The sequence below is a fragment of the Physeter macrocephalus genome, chromosome 3 (assembly GCF_002837175.3).
Source record: "Physeter macrocephalus isolate SW-GA chromosome 3, ASM283717v5, whole genome shotgun sequence".
Classification (NCBI taxonomy): domain Eukaryota; kingdom Metazoa; phylum Chordata; class Mammalia; order Artiodactyla; family Physeteridae; genus Physeter; species Physeter macrocephalus.
The window spans coordinates 25,946,828-25,963,096 of NC_041216.1; the positions used below are offsets into that span (position 1 = coordinate 25,946,828).

General features: G+C 54.4%; 1 protein-coding gene across 4 annotated transcripts in view; it reads right to left on the reverse strand.

Moving 5' to 3' along the window:
• SLC45A1 (solute carrier family 45 member 1) overlaps positions 1-16,269 on the reverse strand; it is a 22,122-nt gene that overhangs the window by 1,546 nt on the left and 4,307 nt on the right. The window contains exons 2-8 of one of the 4 annotated variants that reach the window (XM_024125575.2): positions 14,388-14,808; positions 13,713-13,805; positions 12,989-13,213; positions 6,272-7,011; positions 3,841-3,994; positions 2,313-2,489; positions 611-816 (exon numbers count right to left, since the gene is read on the reverse strand). In XM_024125575.2, coding sequence (XP_023981343.2) covers positions 611-816; positions 2,313-2,489; positions 3,841-3,994; positions 6,272-7,011; positions 12,989-13,213; positions 13,713-13,805; positions 14,388-14,784 — 1,992 coding nt within the window. In that variant the 5' untranslated portion in view covers positions 14,785-14,808. Of the gene's footprint in view, positions 1-610; positions 817-2,312; positions 2,490-3,813; positions 3,995-6,271; positions 7,012-12,988; positions 13,214-13,712; positions 13,806-14,387; positions 14,809-16,269 lie in introns of those variants that run through there. The other 3 variants (XM_055083795.1, XM_055083797.1, XM_055083796.1) reach the window with 3 other exon arrangements.

Below are 16,269 nucleotides of genomic sequence, written 5' to 3' on the forward strand. Positions count from 1 at the left end.
ACGGGGAGGGGGCTTCTGCTGCGGGGGACGAAAATGTTCTGGAATTGATGGTGTGAATACACTAAAAGCCACTGACTCGTACACTGGAAATGGGCGAACTGGGTGGCACTGTGGTGGCTTCTGCCTCCATAAAGCTGTTAAGGGAGAATCCACCCTGAACAAAATACCAGGATTTGACATAAAGACGGGATCCGTTTTCCTGAGTTTTCCTTCAGCCTCGGACGCCACCAGGACTCGGCTCAGCCCCGGCCCTCGTCCCGTCTCTAAGTCCCCGGTCTCTCGCTCGGTGTGGCTTTTTGGCACGGACGCTTATCTTCACAAAAACCACATTCACGTGTTATTGGCCGCGACCGCTGAGTTTTGGGCGCCCACGTGCTCCCAGCCGACCCCAAAGCCCCGCAGAGCCCTCTCCCTGCACCTCTGCCTGCACCTCTCCCAACGCCGCCCAGCTCCCTACGCGACCAGCTTCCTGCCGGGGTTTATGCTCTGCCGACGCATCCTGGTGAGCTTCCCGTTTGGACGGGGCCCCAGCTGCGCGGCGGGTCCCGGGACCCTGCTCGGGTGGAGAGCCACCTGGACGCGGGGCCCGGAGCAAGAAGGCCGCGCTCACCTGCTTGCTTTGGTAGTAATCGCACAGCAACGAGTAGGGCAGCGTGCACAGCGTGGAAAACAAAATCCCGTAGGTGATGCAGAGGGACAGGACCACGTAGAGGTTCCTGGAGAGGGTGGCAAGCCCCGTGCCCAGGCCGAAGGCCAGGTAGGCGATGAAGTACAGCGTGCGGACACTGAGGTGCTCCTCCAGCTTCTCCAGAAGAGCTGCGACCCAGAGAGGGAGGTGAGCGGCGCCCCGCCCGGGGCCCCAGGCCGCCCGCCAGGCCGGCAGGCGGCTCGCCCCTGACCAGGAGACCCGATCGGGGGCCCCGGGGAGCCAAGGGACCACTGATGGGGTTGTCCGGGTGGGAGGCGGGACCTGGGGTGGTCCCCTTCACACCCAGGGGAGGCCCCCAAGTGCCGCAGCAGGGGAAGGGGTCTTTGGGTGGGAAGATCAAAGAGGCTCGAGAGTTCAGGGTTTGCGGCTGAGCCCGGAGCCCTTGCACGGACCGCAGTGCTTCTGTCGCTCTCCTAACGCGAGGTCACCGACAGCCCCACCCCGGCCGGCCAGGGTCTAAGGGCCCCGAGGGGCCTGGCAGCTCGGGCGCCGCGTGACACCGCTTTCCGGAGTCAAATACCCCGGGGCCGCTTCCCCACGTCCTGGCGCCACCGAACACCCAGGTCCGCCGGGGTCCGCCAGCGAGAGCCAAGAAATTCTTCCTTAATATGGTCCCTCGACCTCCTGCAAAAGTCCTGGTCCTGACTGTGGGGCTGGAGCTCACTAACGGGGTCCACAGTCTGCAGTGGCAGCTCGAGTCTGGGCTGCAGCCTGTTTTTGTACCACCCGGAGCTGAGAATGGTTTTCACATTTTTAAATGTTTAAAGCAAGTCCAAAGAAGACAGATATTTTGTGGCGCATGAAAATCATACAAGATCCGAATCCCCGTGGACATCAGCGAAGTTTTACTGGAACTCGGCCCCGTGGGGTCATCGCGCCTCGTCTGCCACGAGGGCAGCGCCGGGTCGCCCCACCGGAGCCTGTGGCCGGAAAGGCCAAGAGGCCAGACTCCCTGGCCTCTTACTGAAAACGCGGGCGGACCCCTGAGACGAAGTCTGGGGGCTGTGTGCCGCCAGCTGGGCCACCACTTGGACGCCCTGGAACCCACAGGCACTCAGCACAGCATCCTAGGTCCGCGGGGCACCCAGAGTCAAACCTCAGGGTCGTCTCGGCCTCCCCGCACCCATCCCACGTGTTCCACAGCCTCACTCTAGCCTCCGCCCGCGGTCAAACCTGCGCCCTCCCTCGCCTGGACCAGCCACCACGAGAATCGACACGGGAAGGATGGGGTAGGGGTGGCAGGTGGACGGCACACCCCCCCGGAAGTGACCTCGTGGTTTGTTCCTGGGCCCCCACGTGTCCCTCGCTTGCGGGCCTGACCCCCCCCCCCCCCCCGGCCAGCTGCTTACTCAGGGCCGGACACACGCCCGTCCCCACCCGGCCCTGCCCCGCCGCGCAGCGCCGGGCAGCGTCCCCAGCTGACCCCTGACAACGGGTCACTGGATAACGGAGAAAAAAACAGGCCTGTCTCCCCCCACATTGGGATGCTGTGTCCGCAGCTGTCAAGACACAGCCCTCCTTCATCGAACGGGTACCAGCCACCCTGCCCAGGGCCATTCTCACTCGCACGGAGGCCCCGCCCCCGAGCCCCGCCCCCCGGTACCTGAGTAGAAGGCGGCGCTGAAGGCGTAGATGCACATCCCCCAGCAGCCCACGGTGACCCCGCTGTTGTATTTCTGGTACGCTTCCGACGTGTGCGGGGCCTTGGGGTCCCCCTGAAATACCACCTCGCCCATGAAGTCCGTGTAGAAGAGCAGCATCCCCTCGAAGGAGAGCCACCCTGCGGGGGGAGAAGGGCTGCTGACCTCTGGGCAGGCGCTGGCCCGTGGCCCCTCCTCCGCCAGCGGGTGGTTCTGACCGACGATTGAAGGAGCCCGTGACTTTTGTCAATTCAAAACTTAAAGGAGGAATTACCTATAGCTTCACCACGCAGACATGACTTTACCGCTGTTAAAATTTTGTAGGTTTCCTACCCGTCTTTTGAAAATACATATTCTTATAACATAGGCTCTGTCGCGTGAAGGTTTTGTGCTCTGTTCTTTCTCTGAACGTTATTGCCAGGAGGAAAGCTGACCCTCAGCTCCTCCTGTTTCCCCCTCCTCTGCAGGGGAGGCGAGAAAATGCCAGTGGGGCTCCAGCCACAGTGCGGGGGCAGGGGTCACCCGGTGACCTCGAGAAATACATTAGGAAGGGCAAGTGCTGAGAGAGATCTAATTTGCTCTGTTACCGAGAAAACCACAGTGCCGCTTCCTCTGATTTCCACGTGCGCTTCCTCTTTTATAGAGGAAGGAGGTGGTGTTTGTGGGGTCTCTTGAACCCCGGTAATTATCATGCATGTTCCCTATATGCCATTAAATATTCTTAAACAGCCCCGTCTTAAGGGCAGCAAAATATTTCTCAGTGTGGATCCATCTTCCCATTGTCGGGCATTGACCCTCTCCCCGACCCCAGTCTTCGGCTATCATGAGTGGTGCTGTGATAAATGCCTCGCACGTGTATTCGTGATAAAACCTCTGACTGCGTCCTTGCAAAGAACACCAAATAGGTAGGATCTCTGGGATAAAGGTGATGGCATTTCTAAGATTCTTGCCTGTTGCCAGGTTGCCTTCTAGAAGGTCCTTCTGATTTACATCCCACAATGTTTGAGAGCCTAGATTATCTCAGATTCCTCATCATCCTCAGATGGTCAAGAAGCCAACAGCAAAGAGACACCGAAGGGCATGGAACGCGAGCTGGGGCTTCTCGAAAGCCGAGCCTGTGAACGTGAGGCCGGCACCAGACGTGTGTGTCTGTGTGTGTTTACGTCTCACCTCTAAGCGTGAGGGGTCCGAACTGGCTTAAGACACAAGTCCCACCAGTGGGAAAGTGATGTCCCCCTTAACTGTGAGCTGCCCGAAGAGCTTTTGGTCCCGAGGATCTGGGCTCCGTGGGGACCCGGCTCTTCCTGGAGAAGAGCCCTCCCCGCGGCCTCCCCCCCGCCCCGCCCCGCCCGTCCCCACCACATCCTGCCCCTGGTGACGCCTGGGGAGGCCGAGTGGAGGCCAGAGGCCTCCAGGCGGCCGGAGCCCTGCCGCTCACGCAGGGCCACCCGAGGGGGGCAGGACCCGCGGGAGGCTTCGCCGCGAGCTCACCCAGGAAGTGGTTGAGGCAGAGGTGCCGCAGGGCCTTGGGCATGTTGCAGATGGTGAAGCAGAGGTCCCTCATGGACGGCGGCTGCCCCGACGGCTCCCTGGGGCCCGTCAGCTCACTCTCGTATTTCACGCCATTCAGTAAAATATTGGCCACCTGCAAGGGAAGCCCCCAAAAGGTCCTCCTCAGAGCATCAAACCCCAGGCACCCCTCGGAAGCGTGTGTTTTGCTTCGATGAGAAGGTGAATCAGAAACACAAACCCAGAGGCTGGGAGGGTTTGTCTTCCCGGACGGGGAGAACCGGGCACCAAACACCACCCGAAAGAGAGAAATGACTTTGAGACGTCTCTTCAGAGACGGGAGCGGCTGAGAATAGAGTCTCCCTTCGCGGTGCCTGCCTGTGGGCCGCAGAGAGTAAGCGAAGACCTTGCCCAGCGTGGAATACGTTTGAAAGAAAAGAAATACGGGTCAGTTGAAATTCAGACATTACGAAGTCTCATCTTTTCTATAAGAGAGGATGTAAAAGACTGATTCCGAGGGGACGGGGCACCTGGACAGGTGGACTCCTACCTACACAGGGGTGAGGGCGGCCAACGGAGCCGTGCAGGGAGCCGGGCACCCAGGCAGCCCCACGTCACCAGCACCTGCCAGGGCAACCCCATCGACAAATACGCTCACCGGCTCAGTCTGCCGCCTGTTCCCGGAATGACAAGGCCTTGCCCCACCGCGGCCCCGCCTGGGCGGGGGGGTGCAGACAGCAGCCAGGCGAACGGATGCCTCTGGGAGCTAGACATCTCAAGAGAGGAGAAGGTGCCTTGCTCGGGTCCACGCGGGAGCTTGTGCTGGGTCGGCAGCTGGACGTTCCGGGTGGGTGAATGCAAAGGAAGGGAACAGCCCACGATGCCGGTTCCACGGGCAGCTGCATCAACAGAGCTCGTCACCCACAGCTGCCGGAGGAAGACTTTGACTGACACCTATGTCCCCGCTGAGCCCGGATGCGCTCACGTTTGGCTCGTGAACTTTACTTTCCTCCAAAACTGATTCGAGAATGGAAAGCTTTCAAAGGATTAAGAAGAGATTTTTCAACCAGAATTGAAGGACTGTATCTAGAAGCCAGGTGGAATTTCGGGAAACAGCACAGGATGACCCAGCGTTGACAAAAGGCTTGACGAACTGCTCTGCTGTCATTAGGAATGAGGGTGACATGCCCTTGACTCGAGCAATTAGAGAAGAGGCTTTCCTTTGCCAATGGTGGGGTTTCTTCCGGTGATTTTCAGTCCTTCAAACGCTTTCCAGATCTGAGCTTGTGGACGCTGCCCACGAGGACCTGGATGCTTCCCTGCAGGACGGGCACCCACCTGTGCAGAGCCCTTCCTCGAGATGGGGTGACATTGAGTTTAAGACGCGACAGAAGTGGCCCTAAGGCCGGCTCGCGGTAACACAAAGGAGGCGCGGTTAAGCTTCAGAATTTAACAACGAAGCGAACATGCGTGGCCACCTCCCAATGTCAGCCTCCCACGAAAGCAGGGGGTCTCCCCAGGCACGGGAGTGTGGGTGGGGTTGTCTGACACGTGGCAACCGTGTCCAGGGGGCAGGTCCAGGTCACCCGTCTTCAGAACTGCCCCCCGGGGGGCCTGTGCAGGTTGAACAAGGGTCGTAGGCTTCCTGCTCGGGAAACTCCATCCCCTGGATGGCCCTGAGGGCAGGGAGGCCCTCACGTCTACTTTAAATGAGAGAATAACTCTCTTTAATATAAAGTAGCCTCTTCCAAGGTCACGGACTCTGAAAGCAGCTAAAATCCCACATGTCAGTTCGTGGCCTTCCAGCCAATCCTACATACAACACAGACAGCCTTCCGGAAGGTTCTCTCCTTCCCACAACATGCCCGCGCCCTTTGGGATCCAGAGTATCGACAGCCTCCGGGCTGGTGGGTTAAGGTTCCCCACCTGGGGAGGGAAGGAGGCCCCAGAAACAGCCGCCAGGGTTTATGTTTTGCTTCTGTCCTTCAGGAAGACTTAGCTCAGTTGGCACGGGGTGCACACAGCCAAAGTGGGCTGGACGTGGCGGGGAAAAGACTAGGAATGACCGCAGGACGCATGGTGCTGTAACAAACTCACCTGATTACCCCTGGGCAAACGTAAGGGTGTTTAAAAGAGCCACCCCTTTGCTGTGGCCAGTGTGTTAAAGTGCGACCCCTGGCAGAGACCCTGAATGCATCCGTGGGCTCACGTCGGGCCCAGAACCTCGACACCGACAGGATGAAGAGGATGAGGATGTAGGATGGGGATGTCCCTGAGGCCCAAGTCCTTTCTGATTGATATGCCCAGAGGGGCCGGGAATTTCCTTCCAGATCCTCTGCCGAGGGGGGGCCACGCCCAGTTCCCTCTGACCCCTGGCTCCCCCCTCCCCCGGCCCCCGGACGTTTGCTTTTACCTGTTGACTGAAAGTCACGTTCCTTCTCCTGCTGGTGTCGGGGCCACCTCCTCCAGCTGCGTCCGGGATGGCCAGGGTCTGGGGTCTCTTGAGGATGCCAGCCGACCGCGGCTTGGAGGTGTCCAAGGAGCCCACCCTCAGCACGTCCCCGTCGGGGCCGGTGGCCAGGGCGACGTCCCTCCGGTCCCCGAGGCCGCGGTCCCGGTGGTAGAAGCCATCGGGGGCCCGGGGGAAGCTGACACTGATGGCCTGCCTCGGGGCGCTGCCGGGGATGGCCAGGTGGCTGTCGTGGCCGCCCGTGAAGCAGTCGATGAGGACGCTGTCTATGTTGGACGTGGCGAAGGACGAGGCGAACTCGTTGATGCCCGTCAGGGAGCTGTCCCTGCTGACGAAGCTGCCGTACTTGGGCGTGAGGGGGCTCAGTGGGGAGATGGGGCTGGAGAAGTTGGTGTGGAGGCTGCTGGCCGGCGGGCAGGGCACTGTCTGGCTGGCGCCCTCCTCACCCAGGATAGGAGGGGAGGGAGGCAGCTGCAGGCTGGGGCTCTTCATGGCCGGCCTCTTCTCGCCCGGGGGCCGCAGGGGTCTCTCGGGGATGCTGACCAGGGTCAGGACAGTGGTGATGCTCAGGATGACGGCCGTGAAGATGTAGATGACCCGCAGCTGCCCGCCCAGGGCTCTCCCGAAGCCGGTTTTATCCCAGTGGATCCCCCCGACCACGTATCCGAACCCTCCTCCGAGACCTGGGGAGAGAAGCGGGGCGGGGAGGGGGGAAGAAAGCCCCCAGGGAAGGTGTTCGCTTCCTTACTTGACTTGTAAAATCCACCCCAAGGACCCGGATGTTTTATCTGTCCCACCTACACCCCAAAGGAAAGGAGAAGAGAATGGGATTTCCAGGGGCACCCTGGGGGACCCGGTCCCCTGCCCTTGAGGGCCGCCTGCCAGGGCACGATGACCACCTGCCCACACTCTGGTCCCCTCTGCACACAGCGTCTTAGGAAGACCGAAAGCGGGTGTCGACCCTGGGTCACCTGTCCCCCAGGAGTCCCGCCCCTCCCCCAGCTTCAGCGCTGTGTAAACACGGGAGACCTGGTCCCCAGCACACAGACCACTGCACGTGTGCCCGCGGGAATTCGCGTGGCCACCCCTGTCTTGCTCACCTGGCGACATCGTCCTTGGTCCTGACCACCATTAAGAAAGTCACCCCTGGGCTTCCCTGGTGGCGCAGTGGTTGAGAATCCGCCTGCCAGGGCTTCCCTGGTGGCGCAGTGGTTGAGAGTCCGCCTGCCGACGCAGGGGACGCGGGTTCGTGCCCCGGTCCGGGAGGATCCCGCGTGCCGCGGAGCCACTAAGCCCGTGCGCCACAGCTACTGAGCCCGTGCGCCACAGCTACTGAGCCTGCGCTCTACAGCCCGCGAGCCACAACTACTGAGCCCGTGCACCACAACTACTGAAGCCCGCGCGCCTAGAGCCCGTGCTCCCAACAAGAGAAGCCACCGCAATGAGAAGCCCGCGCACCGCGACGAAGAGTAGCCCCCGCTCGCCGCAACTAGAGAAGAGCCCGCGCGCAGCAACGAAGACCCAACGCGACCAAAAATAAAATGAAATAAATAAATTTATAAAAAAAAAAAAAAGAAAGAAAGAAAGAAAGTCACCCCTCATGGGTCACCCCTGGTGGCAGCTCTCCGGGCCCTGGAGCCATCAGGGAACAGGAGGGCTGCAGGAATCTGGTCCTTTCCTCTGATGCTGCTCACTGAGTCCACGGCCTCAGGGACCCAGCAAACAGCCAATGGTTCACACAGCACAACATGAAAATGTAGGTGATGCCACATGGTGCCCGGCCAGCGGCAAAAGACATTCTCACCTCCAGAAAGTGCCGCTTCCTCCCGCCCAGCGCTGGGCTCCCAGGGGCAGAGCAAAGCCAGGCGCCAGGGCTCCGCCCGCCCAGCCCCTGCACAGCCACATCACGTATCTTAGGTGCTTTTCTATTTTGAGTCCAGCTATATTCTGACCAAGCTACTGGCTGAGATGAGTAAAACTCTTGGTTTACTCTTGGCGACGCAGGGGAACCTGCGTCCGACCAGCATGGGCCCTCCCTCCCCTCCACCTGGGGAGACCCAGCCACGTCAGGAGTTGGCCTTTTCAACAGAATCGCCTGTGGAAAGGCCTGGACTCAGACACGTTCAGCCCAACCTTCCACATGTCCCTATGGTGGGACATGACCCTGAATCTAGTTATTTCATGGCTTTCTGTAGAACTTCATTTGTTCCAGACTCTTCTTACGGGCCTCTTAATCTCATACCCAGCCGCCCGCCGCCAGCTTTATTATTCTTAACTTTCCACATTCATGGTCCTAATTAGCTTCCCCCACTCCTTCTGAAGACACGGTTGCAGTTTGGTGACCCTTAATCAAGGCCAGATTTGCGAGAACTTTATGAACTATTTTTGTAAAAAATGATCGAAGCGATACATTTGCACAGTTGAGCAACTGTACTCAACAACAAAGAAACAAACAACCTGATTCAAACAATGGGCAAAGGACTTGAATAAACATTTCTCCAGTGATAGACGCATGGCCAACAAGCACATGGAATAATGCTCAACATCACCGATCATTAGGGAAATGCAAATCAGAGCCGCAGTGAGATGCAACCTCACATCCCTTAGGATGGCTACTGTCGAACAATTTTTAAGAGCCCAGGAAACAGTAAGTTGACGAGGAAGTGGAGAAATTGGAACCCTTGTGCAGTGTTGGTGGGGATTTAAAATAGTGCAGCTGCTGTGGAAATCAACCAGGAGGCTCCCCAAGAAACTAAAAACAGAATTACCCAGCAATTCCCCTTCTGGTAGAGGCCCCAAAAGAACTGAAAGCAGGGTCTTGAAGAGATATTTGTACACCCATGTTCACAGCAGCATTATTCACAGTAGCTAAGACGTGGAAGCAACCCAAGTGTCCATCAAAGGACGAACGGATAAGCACAGTGTGGTCTATAAATGCAATGAAATATTATTCAGTCTTAAAAGAGTAAGGAATTCTAACATACGCTACAACATGGATGAACCTTGAGGACATTATCCTCAGCGAAATAAGCCTGTGCCACAAAGACAAACACTGTGTGATTCCTCTCCCATCGGTTCCCTACGGCAGTCAAATTTGTAGCGACAGAAAGTAGAAGGGTGGCTGCCAGGGGCTGGGGGAGGGGAGATTGGGGAGTTATCATTGAATGGTTATAGAGTTTCAGTTTTACAAGATGAAAAGCGTTTCGGGGATGGATGGCGGTGACGGCTACACAACAGTGTGAAAGTATCACAGAACTGTACACTTAAAAATGGCTAAGTTGGTAAATTTTACGTTATGTGTATTTTAACACAACTGTAAAAGGGGAAAAAAAAACAATTCAGAAGAGTACAGATCTTCATGTACTTACTACAGAATTACATTCTGATAAACCCATTGTAAGTTGAAAATATCATAAGATGAAAATGCATTTAATACACATTCCTATATATAAAATAGATAACCAACAAGGACCTACTGTATAGCACAGGGAACTCTACTCAATATCTTGTAAAAATCTATTAGGGAAAAAATCTGAAAAAGAATATATGTATAACTGACTCACTTTGCTGTACACCAGAAACTAACACAACTAAATCAACTATATGTCAAATTTTTAAAAAGGGGGAGAAAAAGAAAATGCACTGAATACACCTAACCTACCGAACATCATCGCTTAGCCCCGCCTACCTTACACATGCTCAGATCACTTCCATTAACCTACAGCTGGGCCGAAGCCTCTAACACAAAGCCTATTTTATAATAAAGTGTTGACTGTCTCATGTAATTGACTGATGACATTCCTGAAAGTGAAAACAGAGCGGTTGTCAGTGTAGGGCTGTTGACCCTCAAGATCACGGGGGTGAACGGGAGCCGCCGCCCAGCATCACAAGAGAGGATCGGACTGCATATCGCTAGCCCAGGAAAGGGCAAACTTCAGATTCAAAGTACAGTTTCCACTGAATGTGTATAGCTTTTGTCAAGGCAAAAAAATCGTAAGTCAAACCGTCATAAGTTGGGGACTGTCTATATAAGATAAAAAACTAATTCCTTCTTCTGACCCTCCAAACTCCTGCCTGCCTGGACCCACGCAGAAGCTCCCTGGACCCGTGTGCATACGGGATTGTAAAGAGAGATGAACAACGACATTTTCTAGAAGAAGCGACTGAGGCTTGGAGACGCCAAGCAGTTGCCTAAAGTTCCACCATGAACAGGAGGAAAAGCACAAAACCGATTCAGGATTTCAGCTCCTGGGCCACCCCGGCCTCTTCATACAGGTCCTACACATATGACATCTTTCCCTGGATTTTTAGAAATCTTTTCCATTGCTATTTTAAATGGGATTGTTTACTTCCATTTTATTTTGGAACAAGATAAGTATTTTATATACAAACGCTAGAGGTATTGATTTTTATGATACTGTGATAAGAAAACATCATACTGAATTCTCTTACTGTTTTGCAGTTGATTCCCTTGAAGGTTTTGTTTGTTTTCTTTTTATTTTATTTTTAAAAATTTTATTTATTTACTTATTTATATTTTTGGCTGCCTTGGGTCTTCGTTGCTGTGCGCGGGCTTTCCCTAGTTGCGGCGAGTGAGCGCTACTCTTCATTGCGGTGCACGGGCTCTAGGCACACATGGGCTTCGGTAGTTGTGGCACGTGGGCTCAGTAGTTGTGGCTCGTGGGCTCTAGAGCACAGACTCAGTAGCTGTGGCGCATGGGCTTAGTTGCTCCGCGGCACGTGGGATCTTCCCGGACCAGGGCTCGAACCCGTGTCCCCTGCATTGGCAGGCGGGTTCTTAACCACTGTGCCACCAGGGAAGTCCAAGCACAGACTCTTTATTTGTTTTCTTGTTTCTTTCAATTTTATTGAAGTATAGTTGATTTACAATGTTGTGTTAACTTCTGCTGTACAGCAAGGTGATTTAGTTATGCATATATTCTTTTTCATCTTCTTTTCCATCATGGTTTATCACAGGATATAGGATATAGTTCCCTGTGCTGTCCAGTAGGGCCTTGTTGTTTACCCATGTTATATATAATAGTTTGCATCCACTAACCCCACCCTCGCGGTCCAGCCCTCCCCAGCACCCCGCCCCTTGGTGGTCATTCCTGCCTCCTTCCTGAGCTCAGTGGGAATGTCTCTCGTGTCTGGCGTCAAGACAGCACAGGTGTGTGTGTGTGTGTGTGTGTGTGTGTGTGTGTGTGTGTGTGTACACACAGTCAATTGTCATTATTCACGGATTCCATATTTCAAATCTACCTACTCAGTAAAATTGATTTGTAACCCCAATAAATACATATGTAATGCACAATCACTCTCGGATACGTGCAGAGCAGTGAAAAAAAATTTTTTTTTGCCCGGCTTGTGGGATCTTAGTTCCCCGACCAGGGATTGAACCCGGGCCACAGCAGTGAAAGCGCCAAGTCCTAACCATTGGCCCACCAGGGAATTCCCAGAGCAGTGAAAGAGCCGCCCGACACACACGGTCCCGGCTAAGACTTTCCACAGTGATGTTCTGCCTTCTTGTTTCAACTCTCACACTGTCAGCAACCATCCTTTTCATAGTCTATGTGGGTGCTACGTATTTGCACTTTTGTGCACCTTTTGGGTGACACGCTGTTTACTTGACAGCCCGCAAGTGTAGCGCTACCGCTGTCTAGGGTTCCCAAGTGCCCGGAGCCCGCGACGTGTCTTATGGGGAAAATATGTGAGTTAGACGAGCTTCGTTCGGGCACGGGTCATAATGCTGCTGGCCGTGAGTTCAATGTTCATGAATCCGCGATATATACTAAACAAGACGTCTTTAAACAGAAACACATAGAACAAGGTTATGTATTGATCCGTTGACAAAAATGATGTGGCCAGAGGTTCGCAGGAACCTAACCCTGTATGTCTCCATGGGCCATGATTCGAGGTTGGCTAATTCAGAGCTCGTGACGCCTTTGGACGACACAACTACCTGAATAACGAGAATCAACGATGTATAACACTATTTACACACGGTTATATAGACACATACAGAGCTATATACACACATATATGCATATATATCAACGATATATATATATATATATATATATAAAGCATGAAATAATGCCATTTACAGCAACATGGATGGACCTAGAGGCCTAGAGATGATCATACAAAGGGAAGTAAGCCAGACAAAGACAAATATCATATGATATCGCTTATATGTGGAATCTTAAAAAAAAATGATGCAAACGAACTTATTTACAAAACAGAAGTAGACCCACAGACATAGAAAACAAACTTCTGGCTACTGAAGGGGAAGGAGCAGGGAGGGCTAAATGAGGAGTTTGGGATTAACATACACACGCTCCTGTATATAAAATAGATAAACAACAAGGACCTACTGCATAGCACAGGGAACTCTGCTCAATATATTGTAGTAACCTACAAGGGAAAAGAATCTGAAAGAGATTCAGATTATATATATATATATATATAACTGAATCACTTTGCTGTACACCTGAAACTAACACAGCATTGTAAATCAACTACACTTCAATGAAAAATACAGATATTATAGTATATGCTATGTGTACTGTTGACATATGTCGTTTGAGAGATGCGCTTTCAAGCACTTCCGTGCTCGCGCACGTCTCTGAGTTTTGTCCCCGTTGCGCAGAGCCTTACCTGCCAGGAGGGCGTGGACGTTCAGGCCCCGGTCCTGATCGGCGGGGCTGCACACATCCATCATGTACGCGTGGCTGGGGCTATCGGCCGAGTCCGCGCTGAAGTCCATCAGCGCCACGCCGCACACGGTGAGGAGGATGCCCCACTTGTGGTCGTGGGCCGTGTCAGCCAGCGCCGTTCCGATGTCCCTGCCGTTGAGCGACAGCGAGAGGCCCAGCAGTGCGCCTGGGGGTGGAGACCAGAGTCACCGCGGAATCGCAGCGCTGCCGGCCCGGCGGCCACCACTCCAGGCTGAAATCCTTAGGGCCCCAAGAACTCCTTTTTAATCAGACCTTCAGCACTTGGATCAGGGGTTTTATTTCATCAAGCATAGCAGGAGTGATATAGGCTTTATTAACTCTTTTTTTTTTTTTGGCCGTGCTATGCAGCTTGCGGGATCTCAGCTCCCCAACCAGGGGCTGAACCAGGCCCACGGCAGCGAAAGCCCGGAATCCTAACCACTAGGCCACCAGGGAACTCCCCTATTAGCTCATTTTTAAAAAGTGATCACAATGAGGTATTTTCACAGTTCACCCCGACTGGATCACAGGGTGCTTCCCGCCACCACGCCAGTGACACGATCTGGATAACTGTTTTGGTCAACGCTCTTTTCGATTTTCCTAAGAAGAAGCAGTTGGGGCCTTTTTTCTTTTTTCCATTTTATTTCAATTCCAAAACGACAGACCTATAGCCAGGACAAGAATGAAAGGGCGTCTCCTTCCAAACCTTGAGGTACATCGGTCACTCCAAGCACCCAACAGTGGCTGCAGTAGGAATCCTGAAACAGAGCAGGTCAGCGGTCACTGCCGAGGTCCCCATGTGCCAGGGGGACCCACACTGAAGCAGCTTCATCAGGTTCCTGAAACACCTGCACTCAAGTGTCCCCAGGGCATCCAAAGAAAAAGATGATGAAAGAGTCAGCAACAGAACCCTGAGCTAGAAAACAAAAGATAAACAGACTCTTGGAATCACTCAGCTTCTCCTTAGATTTCCTGCTTAGGCCCCTGCAAGGCACGAAGGAGCCATGGCCTTCTTGGGAAGCCAAGAACGACCAGGACCTCCCAGACCCAAACCAGCCCAGCTGTGTCGCTTGTCTCCTCTGATGACACCGCCTGGCACGGGATGGTGGAATCCTTGGGGTCCGCTGAAGTCCGGTCCTTTATCTGGTTTAGATAAAGTCACCTGAGATACGGGGTCTGACCGGCCATACCTGTGTTCTGCTACAGCCCCACACAACTGGGGGACTTACTCTGGCCCCTCCCTTGTCCCCTGGGGACCCTCAAGCTGCCTCCACTGAGGTTTCTGGAAGCTTCTGGGGGGGTTTCGGAGGCCATCACCAACGGCCCGGGCGGGGGCTCACCGAGGATGGGGCTGACGAACCACACGAGGCTGTAGAGCTGGTCGGGAAGGCCCATCTGTAGGAGCACCGGGGTCACGTACGCCGTCTCCATGGCATAGCTGAACTCGATGCCGAAGAGGACGCAGCCATTGAAGAGCAGCTCCCGGAAGGACCTCTGGGGGTGCAGGTCCCCGAAGTCCACCAGCTCGATCGGACACGGGGTGTTAGGGGGCGGGGGCGGCGACGGCCGGATGCACTTCCTCCTCTTGGGGTGTCGTTTGAAGTTGTTGGCCCGGTGGCTGAGGTGCCGGGTCATGGACCCCGAGTAGCCGGCGATCGGGGGCCTCCAGAAGTCCTGGGGGGTCAAGGAGGGGAAGAGGGCCTCTCCCGGAGGGGCGCTGCTCGCCGCGGGGATCATCGTAGGGGGGGCCGGTGGGTGCTCCTGCGGGGAAAGCCCGTTTGGGGGCAGCCGTCACCCGTGGGGCCTCCACCACGCGAGCTCATTTGTCCCGGTGGCTCTGTCCCTCCACCCCCCGCGGCACCGCTCGCCCGTCCACGTGGGAAAGGTGAGTTCACTCGGGGGACCCTCAGAGCCGACTCCGAGCCCCCGGAGTGGAGCCTGCTGTGTGGACGGTGTTCCTGGGCCTCACTTTCCCATCGGGGCAGCCCACCTGCCCAGGGAGACCAGAGCCAGAGAGAGGATCAAGTCCTTCAGGTCCCTGCACTAAAACTCAAAGGGACGGTTCCCCCAGGAGGGCCCGGCAAAGAACCACGAGGAGTGGGAGCCACCAAGAGCCCCGGGGCTGCCCTCAGGCCGCAAAGGTTGCCGGGCTATTTTAGGACCTGTGGCCCATTTCCAGGGCTAATTTTGCCCTTCCCTGCAGGCCCCAGGGGGGCAGAGGCGGAGACCAGGCACCCTGGGGGGAGACAGGACCCACGGGCACCCTGAGCGCTTGCCAAGTGGCGAGGGGACAGCCCTTCCTTCTCGGGATGGAGAGTCACACCCTCCCTAACACCTGGGTTTACTCTCCACCCTAAGCCGGAGGACCCAAGCCTAAAAGCAGCCGAATGAGTTTAACTCAAGTCTTTTTTCCTATTACATCAGCTGGGTAATTTTCAGTCGCGTCAGGAAAACTGAGACTTTCATAGTGTTTGAAATGCTCTCTTTAAAGAAATAAACCGACTCCCTGAAACCTGCTTGTTATAGGCAACACCCTGAATAAGGATACAGTTTACCAAAAAAAAAAAAAAAAAAAAAAAAAGTGAGGGACAGAAAGAATCCGGGAGGGTGAGAAATAGACTTTCCTCCATCCTCAAATTATTTTTCTGAGGAATTTTCGCAACGCCCTCACCCTGGGTAAGGAATTAACAGGCGTGTAGGCTAATTCACAGACACTCCTGCCCCCTCTGTCCCCCACCTCCCTGGGGTTTACAATGTGTGCCACTCGGAGACCTGCCCTTGGGTATCCAACTGTTTTCACCGCTTAGAAATTAATCTAGATTGTAAATATTAAAGGAATAGATTCTAGCATGTTGACCTGTGCGTTTTAGCCAATGTCAATTTTACTAAGCACAGGGAGAGGAAAGCTACTAAGATCAGAGGGAAAGAGACAGATAAAAACATGAGAGGGGTTAGACAGCAAAGGATACCATAAACAAGACGAAAAGACAACCCTCAGAAGGGGAGAAAATAGTTGCCAATGAAGCAACTGACAAAGGATTAATCTCCAAAATTTATAAGCAACTCATGCAGCTCAATAACAAAAAAACAAACAACCCAATCCAAAAATGGGCAGAAGACCTAAATAGACATTTCTCCAAAGAAGACATACAGATGGCCAACAAACACATGAAAGAATGCTCAACATCACTAATCATTAGAGAAATGCAAATCAAAACTACA